This window comes from Rhinolophus hipposideros (assembly GCF_964194185.1).
Source record: "Rhinolophus hipposideros genome assembly, chromosome: 5".
Lineage (NCBI taxonomy): Eukaryota > Metazoa > Chordata > Mammalia > Chiroptera > Rhinolophidae > Rhinolophus > Rhinolophus hipposideros.
Window position 1 is genome coordinate 51905439 of NC_138051.1, and position 14420 is coordinate 51919858.

The following is a 14420-nucleotide window of genomic DNA, read 5'->3' on the forward strand; positions in this document are numbered from 1 at the left end:
GCCCCCAATAATCATGCATTTTATGAGAATAACACCAAAAGTGAGCCTGTGGTCCTTACTTATATTCCCAGTGGGCATTAGACAGGTAAGGAATGCAGGCTTGTGACTGCGGCCAGAGGCAAGACAAAAATCCGTTCCGTCAGCAGTTGATATATATACCAAGGTGATGCGTGATTAAAAAACACGCAGTAGTGTATGTAATGTCTTTTGCATTGCCTCCCCAATACTTCATAGGCCCCATGTTGTTGAATGAATGAATTAATGTTGAATGAATAAAATACAGTGAGACAGATGAAACTATATGGACACTGTTTTCAGTTGCCTCATGAGAAAACAGATGACAGACCAACCCAAAGGCTTAAAACAGGGAGATATGGAAAAGGGTAACTTCCCCTTTCCTATGGACCCCTGCTCTCTCGCGGGTCATACCTTCCCGGCATAATGGTGAATAATGAAGCCTTGGTTCCAGCTGTTGAAGTGCTCATGATTCCCGATCTGCATCTGGAGCTTCTGCAGCAGCGTCTGATCCGCCCCCTCACCCACCGCGTGCATGGTGGCACACACGTCATCCAGGATGCTCATGATCCCAGGAGGGTTCTGATGGGACCAAGAAGCCAAAGCCCCGATTCAGTGACTATTCTAAAATACACAGTGCTTGTTGGATCTTTTCTTAAGCAAGGAAACAGCTCTCTCAACTCAAGATATTATCGTGAAAGTCACTCTTTCCCTTTGAGCAAGAATGCCATTAATCATCCCAAATGGGAGTTACCACTTAGATCTAAAGATGGAGGAAAGTCAATTTCCAGAAAAAGGTGTTTCACTCCCTGAAATTCTATTCAAAGTCACACACAGATCATAATCTGCTCAACCCTATTTGTACTAAGTTGGTTTTAAAAACCCCAAAGAAAAATAAAAACATTTTCCTTTGACCCGAATTCATTTCCTCATGTTCGCTTTCAGCCTATTCCCCCTCTAGGCATGGTTTACAGAGTTACAGTGTACACATTCTGTCATGCATTACTTTTATCCTACACAGCACTATTTTATAAACAATCTTCATGTTTTACATTGTCTTCATATTTATTATTTAAATGGCTATATTTCCCCACTCTGATATGCTATAGTTTAAGTAGTAACTGAATTGTCTGTGGATGTTTTCACATTTCCAGTTTGGGGCTTTTATTAAAAAACAAAACAGTGCTGTAGAGATCTCTGTCTACATATTTTTTGTTTAATTTTGAATAATTTCTAAGGCTAAAGGCCTAGAAGTTGTATGAATAACTTTATGTGTCTTCAAAGTAAGTGATACATGATCATCTCCTAGAATTCAGTAACAACTTGTTTGTAATTGACATTTTACTTCTATATTTATATTTACAAAAATAAAACTCTTTTGTCCTATTTTCTCACATACACACATGCATATACACAAAATTAATGTCATTGTTAAAATTCTCCTCAAATCAGAGTTGTCACCTTGCCTATTTTAAAATAACGACTCAGGAAGAAAAACTCACTTAATGTAAACCTGTGAGCAGTGAAGAGACACAACAGATACTTACAACTTTGTTCTCTATGAGGTCACATACAATTTTGTTATTAAAGTACTCAATGGGTGTCCATCTTATTCCCTCTTGAACATATTCTTCCTACAGGACAGAAAGTGGGAAGTCACATTATTACCCAGTGAAGATGAGCTGAACTCTGCACACATGACTATCAAAGGCACATAAATCACCATGAAAAAAGAAACCTGAATGCCCTTTGACAAAAATTTGGAATTCTAATTTTTTTTTTAATTCTAAGAGGGATAGAAAGGAACAGTTTATGGCTTGGTAATTTTTATATTCAGTGTGAATCATATGAAACTGTTACCATGCAAATGTTTTTGATATACAAAACATGCAATTTAATATGGCTTAACTTATAGGTCTGTTTCACAATAATCTCTTTGAATTGAACACAGGACAGCAGTACAGATTAATTAGCATCTAGGCACTGAAGGGGGAAGGTCCCTCACTAAGGTCGGTTGTTCTTCTAACTTGATGAACACACCACACTCTCCTGGTTTTCCTCCCTCCTCCCCAGTCTTCCTTTGTTAGCATCTTTCCAGATCTGTATATGATGGACAGTCTCAGGGTTCAGTCTTCCAGCCTTCTCGTTTTCTCAACCTTCCTTCTCTAGGTGACTGCAATCTCCCACGACTTTAAATAGCCCCTACAGGTTAATTACCCCCGAATTAATTTCTCTAGTCTAGACCTCCCCACTGAGTTCCAGATTCATACATATTTCACATTTTGGAATCTCCACTGTGATGTATTATAACAGGCCTCTCATACGTAACTTGTTCAGCCGAGTTCTGATTCTACATTCCCCCACCATCTCTAACCAACTGCCCTCCTAATCTTATCCTTTAGTAAATAGTCTCAATGTTGGCCCCAATATTCAAGCTACAAAGGTCGGAATCATCCTTGATTCCTCTGTCCTTCTTAGCTTATTGCTAATTATTTTGAGTAAGTCATGTTGACTCAGTCTCCAAAATATATAGTGAATCTGACCACCTCTCACTGTGTCATCACCTCTCTACTGGTACCATCATTTTGTCTATGCCCCCACCATTTCTCACCCAGTATCCTGCAGTAGTCTCCTAGCTGTTTTTGAAACTTCCATTCCTACTTGCTTTCCTGGCTTCACCGCACTCTGTAAGTCTATAGAGCCAGAGTGACCTTTTCAAAAAACAAACCGTTGAAATGCTGCAATGGTTTCCTGTCATACTCCCTATAAAATCTGAAATTTTTGCCATGCCCTACAAAATTCCTATATGATCTAGCTGCTGCCTACTGCTTCCCGTCTCAGTCCCTCCCACGCTTTCCCTTGGCTATTTTGCTCCAGTTACTCTGAGGTGGTGGAAGGCTAGAATTCCAGGGAGGTTTATGTGAAAACCATTGGTCATTGGGGTTCCTAAACAGAAGCACGAACATCTCTATGACAAGATGTTCTTAAAACAGCCTTTCATATGGGGAGCGGGTTGACCGTGTCCCCCAGGATTCCATGTTCACCTAGAATCTCAAAATATGAAGTTTGGAAATAGGATCTTTGTACATATAATTAGCTAAGGATTTCACAAATGAAATCATCCTGGATATAGGGTGATCTTTCAATCCAACCACTGGTGTCTTTACAAGAAAAAGGAGAGGGAGATTTGGGTACACACAGAAAAAGGTCATGTTAAGACAGAGGCAGAGATTGAAGATATGTTGCCACAAAACAAGGAATGTTAGGAGCCACCGGAAGCCGGAAGAGGCCAGGAAGGATTCTTCCCTAGAGCCTTTGACAGGAATGCGACCCTTTGATTATGGTCTCTGGCCTCTTGAACTATGAGAGGAGAAATGTCTGTTTTTTTTAAACCACCCAGTTTGTGGTATTTTGTTATCGCAATCCTAGAATTGGAAAACAATGTGGTATCCAGAACAACAGAGAACCTGCACTGGACTTTCAGAAGAAACTAGAAACAAGACATGTCACCTCAAGTCTCAAGAATACTCAAGAATTAAAGTGTCAGCTTTGTGAAAGACACATGCATTTCTAGAGAAGATTGAAGGGAAAGCAAATTTGAGAAAGCCAAGTTTTTCCTTTGAAACATAGTATATGCCATAGACAACTGAGATTGGAATTAGGTTTCCATTTTCCACTTGGTCAATGAGTCAGAGAGTAGTAAAAGCAGCCAGTCCTAAGTCCAACTTCACAGCACCACGTGCTTGAAGGAGAAAGAAAATGTAGCAGATGGTGTTTATATTTCACAGACTAAAATGTCATAATGGCATATGCTTTTCCTGCCTGACTTTATCTATTTAGCACATTTCCTAAGACAAGACTAAAATTTGAATCTATTACCGAAAGAGAGAAATCCATACCCATTAAAGCAAAACAAATTAGGAGTAGAACAAGATAAAAGAAGAGGGACCGCTTACCTGTTCTGCCTTTAATGTCAGTTCAATAAAAATCTGCTGTAATTTTTCATTAACAAAATTGATACAAAACTGTTCAAAACCATTTTTCTGAGGAAAAAAAGAAAGAAAAAGTTACTTGCATTAATTGTTCATGCAAAGTCATTTTGAACTCATTTCTCGAGTGATTTCGTGAGACGTTTCCATGAGAACAGGCTTTACAGAAATGTTTGAGGCTTCAGTAAAAAGCTGTATAGTATGTATTTAGGAGAAACTAATGTGGAAAAGGTACATGAAGAACTCAACAAAGGCAAAAATTGGGTGGTAGTAGGTTTTCTTCACTGCATAGAATTATTTCTTGAAGACATATGAAATGCATCACCCTCTCCAGTCCCCAATTACTCAGACTGGTCCTACCTGGAATATTTCAAAGCCATAGATGTCCAGGACACCGATGTTGTACTCTTCATGATCCTTCTCCATTGCTTTGTTGATGGACTAGGAGAAAGTAACCAACAGGACAGTTAACTTCTTTTCTTTCATATTAAAAATAGGCATGCATGGGAGAAAAGGAAGCAAGATGGTACACAGCAAATACTACTGCCTGCTGGAAAGCGAGGACAAGACAGGTAACTTGCAGCTTAAAAAAAGTCCCAGTGCAATGTCAAATACTTTGGAAAACCATCAAGTACCCAAGAAACTACTATGGTAGGAAAAAAAATGTTGGCTTACTCATGAAAACCATTAAATTCTAGCAGAGTTAGTTTTTCTCAGGAAGTCTTGAAAATCAGGAAAAAAATGTCATCTTGGATAGAGGAAAACCTATTTCACATAAAGAACCCTATTCAGTGATCATTTAATGATCACCTACCACAATATGCCAGGGGTGTCACGAAGACATCGTATTCCCAGGAGCTTATAGAGAAGGTGAGCCAACTACAGACCAGTAGTTATTATTATTAAAGTGATGATAATAAAAGCAGCTTACGTGTATTTAACATTCACCTGTACCAGGCTTTGCTAAGTGACTTCCATGGGTTGTTTCATTTAACGACAGTGGGCAAGAGGGAGGGCCTGGGATTAAATTTAAGTAGTATGCTGCCTAAATCTGTGTTCTTGATCACTGTGAGGAGAGACGTGCAATTCAATAGACTAGAGTTCATGTCAGGAAGGTAGCTCTAAGTTAAAACGGGGTTAGAGAGGGCTGCAGGGGAGGGAAAATAGAGGCGAGAAATTCCTGGAGGTGTTGAATATCTGGATGAATCCTGAAGTACCAGAGTTGTTTTCCAGGCAAAATAAAAATGATGCATCACCTTGTACAAGCTAATGGGTAATGATATACTGCAGCACTTAGCCCAGTGCCTAGCACACAGTCAGTGTTCAGTTAATGTCACATCTAATTAGTATCACTTACCTGGGGTATCCCCCCCCCCCGTACCACACAAAAGACTGAGGGCAGACAGAAAGGAAATAAGTAGGGAAGTCCAGCCCTGGAAGATAAACTGAACAAAGAGACAGGAGATGTGGGGTCGAGTCCCAGTTCTGCATGACCCTCTTGCTCAATGGCCACTAATACTCGGGCCTATGATTTCCTTGTCAGGGAAATGAGGGCTCTGGACAAGTTAAAAACATGGCTAATGTTTACTATGACTTTGACCTCCCCAAACAATCTTACTCTTAAAATAGCCACAAGAAGTACACAGAATAATTACGCTACACTGCCCTGCCAGATTCTGCCCTAACCACACCCCTCATTCATTAAGCCTTACAGATGTTGTTGCCCAGATTAAACACAGACTTTTTGGATATAATTGCTGTGCTACTGCCCTTGACTAGGGTTTCCCTCGAGTTCTTTCTAGCTTGATCAGAATAGTTGTAGCACGGCCACATTACCTGGGTTTAATTCCTAGATCTATTATTTAATACAATAGTAGGGTGGCCTTGGGTAAGTTCCTTAACCTTTCTGTGCTTCAGTTAGCTTATCTGTAAAATAGAGCTATTAATACCTAAATCTCAGGGTTGTTGTAGGAATTAAGTGAGTTCTGTTTTTCTAAAATACTTAGAACAGTATCTGGCACACACGGTAGTAAGTGCTGTCTAAGTGTTTGCTATTATTAGTCTTCCATTCAGAGGCTACAGTGATTAACATAAACTGTCACTGGCAGTTCTACACAGCTGAAAGACTAATTTTCAGGATCTACATGTGGTATACATATATAAATATGTATACACATGCATATATGCATGGGAGTATATATATGACTATTCCATCATAAAAAAGAAATCGGTGGTAATTTTAAAATACAGTCGTCCCTTTGCTATCCATGGAGGATTGGTGTTCTAGGACTCCCTGCAGACACCAAAATCCATGGCTGCTCAAGTCCCTTATGTAAAATGGTATAATATCTACATATAACCTACACACATCCTCTCATATACTTTAAATCATCTCTCTATTATATATTTATAATACCTAATATAATGTAAATGCTATGTAAATAGTTATTATACTGTACTAGTTAGGGAATAATGACAAGGAAAAAAAGTCTGTCCATGTTTAGTACAGAGGCAATTATTGTAGCCCTAACTATATAGTACATATCAGCAACAATACAACATTTATTATTTTTTTTAGTATTTTTTTGAGTATCTATCTGCAGTTGCTTGAATCCATGATGCGGAACCTGCAGATATGGGGGACCGGCTGTGCAAAATGTTTTGATCCTCTTCCCTTTAGAAGGTGGAATCTAATTTCTCTCCGCTTAAGTGTGGGCTGTACTTAGTTACTTGCTTCTAATGAATAGAATATGGCAGAGCAGCAATATTTGAGGCCAAGATGAGGGCATTAAAAGCTTTGTGACTTCTGCCTTGCTCTCTCTCTTACATCACTCACTCTGGGGGGAGACAACTGCCATGTAGAGAGCACATTCAAGCAACTCGAAAGAAAGGACCACGTAGCAAGGAACTGAGGTGTCCTGCCAAAAGCCATGTGAGTATGTTTCCTTGGAACCAAATCCTCCAACTCGAATCAAACCTTGGGATGACTGTAGCTCCAATCAGCATCTTGACTACAATCTCATCCCTGAACCAGAGCCACCAAGCTAAGTCACTTCCAAATACTTGACCCACAGAAACTGTGACAGAATAAATGTTTACTGTTTTAAGCCACTACGTTTTGGACTAATTTGTAACACAGTCATATGAGACAAATACAACATTCCTAAATCTTTAGGCCCAAAAGTCAAGAAAGACTCATGACCATGGGTCTCCTCTTTTCCTGGTCTCCAGTCTTGCCTTTACGAAATATTTTGTCCACGAGAAGCTGTTACCATATTAACGGCTTGGTGGGCAATTCTAAAAGCAAAAATGGGATTCAATGATCCCAGGAGGAGAGGGTAAAATGCGGAGGAGTGAGGTAATGGTAATAAGGAATGAACTAAAGCCTAAACACAAAACCTTTACCAGTGTTATTTTTTATAGCTTATAATAGGAAGCCACTCTGTGTTTACTTACATCTACCAAGAAATCAAAGACCCGGGAGTGCAGGGCCTTGGCGAGCGCGTCCCTGGTGTAACAGGCCTGCTCCACATTGAGGGTCACGTGGATGGACTCCGACTTGCCTCCCCACTTGCTATCCATCTGCCGGCTCGTTAACTTTTCTTTCAACCGGTCCTGGTTTATCCCCAGGAGATATGCAGGAAAAGCCAAAACTATAGAAAACAAAATAAAACATGATTGTCTTTCAGAATTTTAACAACTCATCTCACTAACATATGGCCGCGCGCACACACACACGCCACCATCTTCAGCCCCCAAGAACTTCACTCTAGTGAACATTGCTTATCAGCAATCCCACACATATCCATCCACTTTGTTTTGCACAATTGTTCTATGACATGAGTCAATTCCTATGATGACTGAGACTTCCAATAATACAAATCAGTGATCCAAGAAGGGTGGCAAACCAATCCCCCTCACTGAGATCACCACTGGTTCCCTACAATGGATATCCTTCCAAGCTTGCAGCAAGACAGCTGGAAGGAACTAAATCAAGAAACATTTCTTTGGCTCCAAATATTGTTTTCATCCTTTTTGGTACAGTGTTTTCATAGCATCACTCCCAAAGAGCTTGAAGCACCTGATATCACCAAACTAATAATTACAACTAATCACTTATTTTTTGAATGGTTACATGTGTAGGGTTATTAAAGAGAGAGAACAGGACACAAAATATTTAAGAAATCTTGAAGACAATCTAGAGGGAGCAAAAGTAGTTTACCAAATAAAGAAGCCTACTAAAATCTAAATACCATGTTTCCCCGAAAATAAGACCTAGCTGGACAATCAGCTCTAATGCGTCTTTTGGAGCAAAAATTAATATAAGACCCGGTCTTATACTAAAATAAGACCGCGTATAATATGATATGATACCAGGTCTTACATTAATTTTTGCTCCAAAAGATGCATTAGAGCTGATTGTCCGGCTAGGTCTTATTTTCGGGGAAACAGACTATGTGACACAAATAGAAATAAAGTCCCAGGAATTTAGAACAGGAAGATATTACTACTTGCTGGGGTGAAGAAGGAAAATGTGGGATTTGTGTTGGGCCTAAAAGAATGAATAGAATTTGTACATAATGCAGAAGAAACGAGAAGGATGGGGAGAGGGGAATAGAATGTGTGAAGGTGAGGAGGCAGGGTCAAGGAGACACGGTCAAGGCATAGCAACTAGAGCAGCATTGACTATAGCTGATAGTTAACGTAGATAATTAAAAGGTGAGGATGAATTCCAATGGTGGAAGTCATTGAATGGTGGAGATACTTGAGCTGGAATCAAAGGGGCCTGGACGGCTTCTGCAGAGAGGTGTTACAAGAAGATTTCTCTGGGCATGGTGTATGGAACGAAATGGAAGTCATCGCTGTTGTCCATACCACAGCACACCCATCCCATCCTAAGTACATGTAGTGGCGTCATTTGTGGCTTTCAGATAGAAAAGCTGAGTTTCCCATGGCTCAGCAACTTGTTTCAGGCTGTGAAACTCTCCAAGAGGAGGGCTAGTGATATAGATAGGATGTTTTTTCTGCTCAAAACACTCTAATGTGAATAAGTAACACCATTCTTGAGCATGAAACAAAGTTCAGATTTTCCCCAGTATTCATGAAAGTTTATTATGAACACAAATCATAATTCTAAACTGGGATGTGAGCCTTCTTTTTCTGCATAAAGCTTTAACAAAATTCTCTGATAAAGGATTTTGTTAAAGACCTTATGATAATGCCCGAAAAATCACAAGTCTCCCAATAAAGGAGAATCCTGAATTTCACAGATGGTGTTAGAATGAACAGGCTGACATTTCTCACGTACCTTCCAATGATATGAAGTCAGTAAATGCCACATCAAATAGGGTAATGCAAGAACAAGGTATGTATTATCTATGTGAGTGTTCCACAGAAATGCTGAGACTAGTAGAGGGCATGTGAACAAAATGAAATGCACTCATTTGCCTATGGCCATTTCCTTTAGTTTACTTTTAAAGTTACCACATATGTTTAGAAACCTGAATCTGTCTTCCACTAAACAGAAACTTACCTTTTGCACAGAGCAAAGGCATAAGCTGTCCGTAAATCAGACTGGACACATTAGGGTTGTTACGAGGATCAAGAGACATTTACCAAAGTGTCTGACATATATGTAAGAGGTTCACTAAGGGGAAGGTGTAGTGTGGGTTATTGTCACCATCACCAGGCAAATAGTCAGGTACATGCATATCTCACTTGATACAGCGGATATCATTATCAATGGGTTATAGTAAATTCACCAAGGCCCCTCACTGTTTACGGTAATTACACAGTGAATAGTCTGATACAACAAATAGCCCCAATTTGTCTGTTTTATAAACATGGGCTTCTGCTAAGCCCCTAACTGTGCTAAAATAGGAACATGCTTCAAATATTTGGTGAAAATGTTTATGTCATTATCTTTATAACCATAGCTAAAGAAATATAACAAAACGGGCTATGTCGTTGGGTCCTTGAGACAAAACAGCCAGACCTGACTGAAAAAAAAACATGCTGCACTTCCATGTCTCGCACCTCTTCTGTAGAAGAGGGCACAACTGAAGGAGCACAGGCACTCGAAAAACAAGGCATGGAATTTGGCCACAAGCTTAGGGAAACAGCTGAGAAGTCTAGAGGGGAAATCTAGCACTTGTTTTGGAAAAAATCCATGCCATATTTTTAAAGTATACGCTTTTATGGCCTTGTATTTTCTTCAGTGGCTGTGCTGGTGCTGAAATTAGAGGGCTGCTCATATTGACTTCCTTCAGGCTGTGAATTTCCATGAGCGTGTGTGCGAGTGTGGCTGGGTAAGGGTGGCAGGACGGAGGTGTGGAGGCTGTGGGGAGGGAGAGGATGGAGCAGGCGTTGAGTAAAAATGCTGATGTAACTCTGATATAGTTCATCAGAGTTGTGTAGAACTCATCAAAGAACCTGCTACAAAGTAATGTTTCAGCACATTTTGATGATAAAGATAGATTTCTATTACTGCATTAAAGAGTAAGCAAAGGGGGGTTCAATTTTTTTGTTTGTTTACATTTGAAGTGTAGCGATGATAGGGAAACCAAAAAGATATAGCAAAACAAAATGCCATTTTCTGATTTTTAAAAAATGGCAAGGTAAATGTGGTTTACTTGTCTTTGGTTGAGGTTCTGGACTTTGTAATCCATTAATAATGGGGCAAAGTAAAGGCATTGTCATTTGTACGCCTCATTGTTATTTACATGGTCTTTTTTTTTCCCTTCAACAAAATTCTTAGGTTAATTTGTATTTAATACCTTTTGAGCAAGAGTGGTTTCCAAAACGCCATTGAATGATAGATACACATGTGCCCAAGTTGAGGTTTGCTTGACTTCTCAGCAATGTAAAGGTTTGACTCAGGAAATTCTATAGACCCCTTAGTCAAGGATCAGGTAACAACAAAATTTGTTATCAGTGGCTTCAGTAGGCCATTTGTGATGGGAATCTTATCATTTTTTTCCTGCAACAGCTAGAGAAAATTTGCTTTCTTCTATTATACAAACATGGGCTAGCACTTCCCTCTACGAATTTATTCCACAGGTGCACTCAAATATGAGGAAGACAACACGAACCACATCATTCATTTTAGTAGTGTTCATTCAGTATTGTAATAGCAGAAGATCCGAGACTATCTTGATGTCCCTCAACAGATGTTTGGTTCAATAGATTAAAATATAGCCAAGCTGATCAAATATATGGTGATGGAAGGAGAACTGACTCTGGGTGGTGAACACACAACGGGATTTATAGACGATGTAATACAGAATTGTACACCTGAAATCTATGTAAATTTACTAACAATTGTCACCCCAATAAATTTAATTAAAAAATATATATATATAGCCAAGCTATGGAATGCTATGCTGTTATAGGAAAGATGAAGCTCCTTAGTGAATTGATATAGAATCATCTTTATGATATAATGTCAAGTGAAAAAGCAACTGTAGATTATATGCTGCCATTAATACAAAAATGTAAGAAAAAAAGAGTGGGTGTATGTGTGTAGTTGCTCTGGAACACATAGTCCCTGAAAAGAATACAAGAGACTGGAAAGCTCGGGTCCCTCTCGGAAGGGGAAGAAGGTGATTAGCAAAGGGGTAGCTGGGAGAACTTTGACAGAGTACCCACCTGAACCATGTTAAGGTAGTACCAACTAAACAGAAAACAAATTACGGAAAAAAGGACACATTTCCTTGTTAGAACTCTTTGGTTTCAAGCACAGCCTTTCCTGATTTCTGTTACTCCATCACCTCCAATCAGGGAATTTCACAGGCACTTGCCAATCCTGGGCCTCCCCCAGCTGGCTGAGGAGGCTACTTCCTCCAGACATAAATGTGCAATGAACCACTTCTTGGCTCAAGTATATGGGGAAATGCTTGCTGTGTCAGAGTCATAACTTTGTTCTCAAGCATAAAGAGGCAATAAAAGATTGGACTATCTAAAAAGGCAAGAGAAATTCAATCTACTTCCAGACAAAACCACCAAGAAACTCAAACTATCGATGTTAAAAGGCCAGGTGTTAATGACCCTTGTGGACACACAGGTGCATTTGTTAAATGTGACGGGTAATGCCTACAACGTCTAGAAACATAGTTATTATTATTGTTAGGTCGTGTTTTTAGAGTCTATGGACACCCTGCATATTTATTGTTTTTCCACCCCACTCCTTTCCCTGGTAAACATAATTTATCTTGCTCTTTATCAGACAGTCATCAGAAGCTAGCAGAACTTCCCTCTTTTATCACAAAAGAAAACAAAAATATAAAAAAGAACCTTATTTGGAATGGAAATTGCCTCACTGCATTGTCAGCAATGAGTGGGATACTATTTATTACTAAGCATCTAAATTTATCATTCTTGAAGAATGCTGAGAAAGGGAGAAATGTCTTCCTGGGTGGTTAGAGGATGTGTGGGTTCTGAAAGCAGCCGGGAAAGTCATCTGATGCCTAAAAGGCTACAGTCTCAGGCCATGGTGACGATGGTAGATTATACCACACATAACCAATAATGTCTCTGCAGGAAGGACCTGATTTTTTCTCAAAGACTAAAAATGACAATTCAGGTCTTAAGGCTCTCACTACTGCATAGGTAACCAATAAAGGTTGTCGTTAGCAATATGAACACAATTGGTAATGTCTTTTTTCTTTTTTTTTTTGTTTTTGGAAATCCAATCTAATTCAACCCATGGGACAAACTCAATCTGTGAGCTTCCCATATTTATACATATGGGATGTATGTACATATACATATTATACATATTTATACATATTTATACATATCCTAGCACCGGCTCTTCAGGACCTTTAGGTGAACATAGACCCTAAAGATCAGTTATGGAAAAGATTTTTATTAGGAGACAAATCTTTTGAATTATTTACTTATGATTAATCTGCATTAAAAAGTATCACTTTGTTTGTAAACCTAGATGTGAAATTCTGTCAGACTTCCCCAAGGTTAATAATAAATTGAAACAAATTCATTAATGGTCTATGTATGTAATTTGGTATAATTAATGTGGGATGTGGGGAGGAGGGAGGAAGGTGCATAGAAGAGGCCTGGACTCTCACACGCCCTTTTGTTCTGCCACAGCAGGACGCGTAAGACTTCTCATCTCTTCCCAAAATACCCTGATTGAGATCTAAGCAAAGGAAAGAGGTGGGTTGCTTCTGATGGAGCTAAACAATTGTTTCCCCTCCTTCAACTACTGGGGGCCAAAGCCACTCACACTCTTCACTCTCCACTGCTGCGTAATTGCCAACTTCTTTGAAGCTGATATTTCCGAGATGGAGAACTCCTGCCACTATCTGCAGCACCAGCGTCTGCTCCTCCGCGAAGATCCCAATGACATTCATCGCATGCTGAAAGAGAAAGGAGAAATTGCCCACACAGGCTGGTCACCAGCTTTAAAAGCACATAATAAAGAAGCCCAAGCTTGGATGGCGCTGCACACTTATATGTGGCTTAGCTTGCGATGGCAGCTGGAAACCCCTATAAGACATTAATGCACAAGACACCAATGCACAAGCACACATTCTTCTCAAGTCTCAACTTTGTGCTGGGATGGCAGTTCTGTCTTTAAATAGGGCATGCAATTGTCCAGGAGTAAGGTCAAGAGAGCTCCAGATGGAGAGACACTCAGATGGAGCGGCAGCTGTACACAAAGCCACCAAGCCTCTCCTTATCCCTTGGTGTGTTCGTGTTGCCACCCTTCTCCCTCTAAGGGCAATGGTGCCCGTGTCCAGCTACTCCAAATAGACTCAGACGTCCTTCCCTTCATTGGGAGGAGTGAGAATAGATTGTACTTGCAAAAAGACCTTGATTAAAAATATCCAGGAAATCAAATAAAAGCATTATTAGAACAGTCTTGTTTCTGAGGTCCATTAAATTCCATAAAAGCAGCTTTGATTTCTTTATCCTAAAACAACTATACTCTAGGGCCAATGCAGGCATCTTCTCATTGTTTCCTTGGGGGCCATGTGGCCTCTTGATGCCCTTTTCCCTGGCATTCAGGACACAGTCTGTCTGAAAATCCTGCCCCTTTCAAGAACAAATGTCAGCTTCCTTCAAACTGTACCTCCAAGTGCCCAGAATCTTCCCCTTGGTTCTGATCTGGGTTGAAGTTGGGCCTGACTGGTAGCTGACTCAAAGGGCAATGGAGATGCATTTCTTGGAGGCTAAATGGCTGAGCAGCCCACCTCCAGAAAGTTCTTGATTGACTTATTATTTCCGCGATGATGGTACCCAGCAATAATCTACCTGGGCTCACACTCTGTGCTATAACACACACACAAACTGAAGAGCATGGAGAAAGGATGGCGCTCTGATCTGTACAGCACAGAGGTGACAATAAAGTGGGTGGGAGAAAAGACTGAAGTTGTTCTAAAATTTCTAAATCTG

General features: G+C 39.9%; 1 protein-coding gene across 2 annotated transcripts in view; it reads right to left on the minus strand.

The window, feature by feature from the left end:
* Positions 1-14420, minus strand: part of MYO1E (myosin IE) — a 171143-nt gene that overhangs the window by 60306 nt on the left and 96417 nt on the right. For both annotated transcript variants that reach the window (XM_081047466.1, XM_081047467.1), the window contains 6 exons: positions 13249-13381; positions 7461-7657; positions 4365-4445; positions 3972-4058; positions 1563-1649; positions 430-597 (listed from right to left, as the gene is read on the minus strand). In XM_081047466.1, the coding sequence (XP_080903592.1) occupies positions 430-597; positions 1563-1649; positions 3972-4058; positions 4365-4445; positions 7461-7657; positions 13249-13381 (753 nt within the window). The remainder of the gene's footprint in view (positions 1-429; positions 598-1562; positions 1650-3971; positions 4059-4364; positions 4446-7460; positions 7658-13248; positions 13382-14420) is intronic.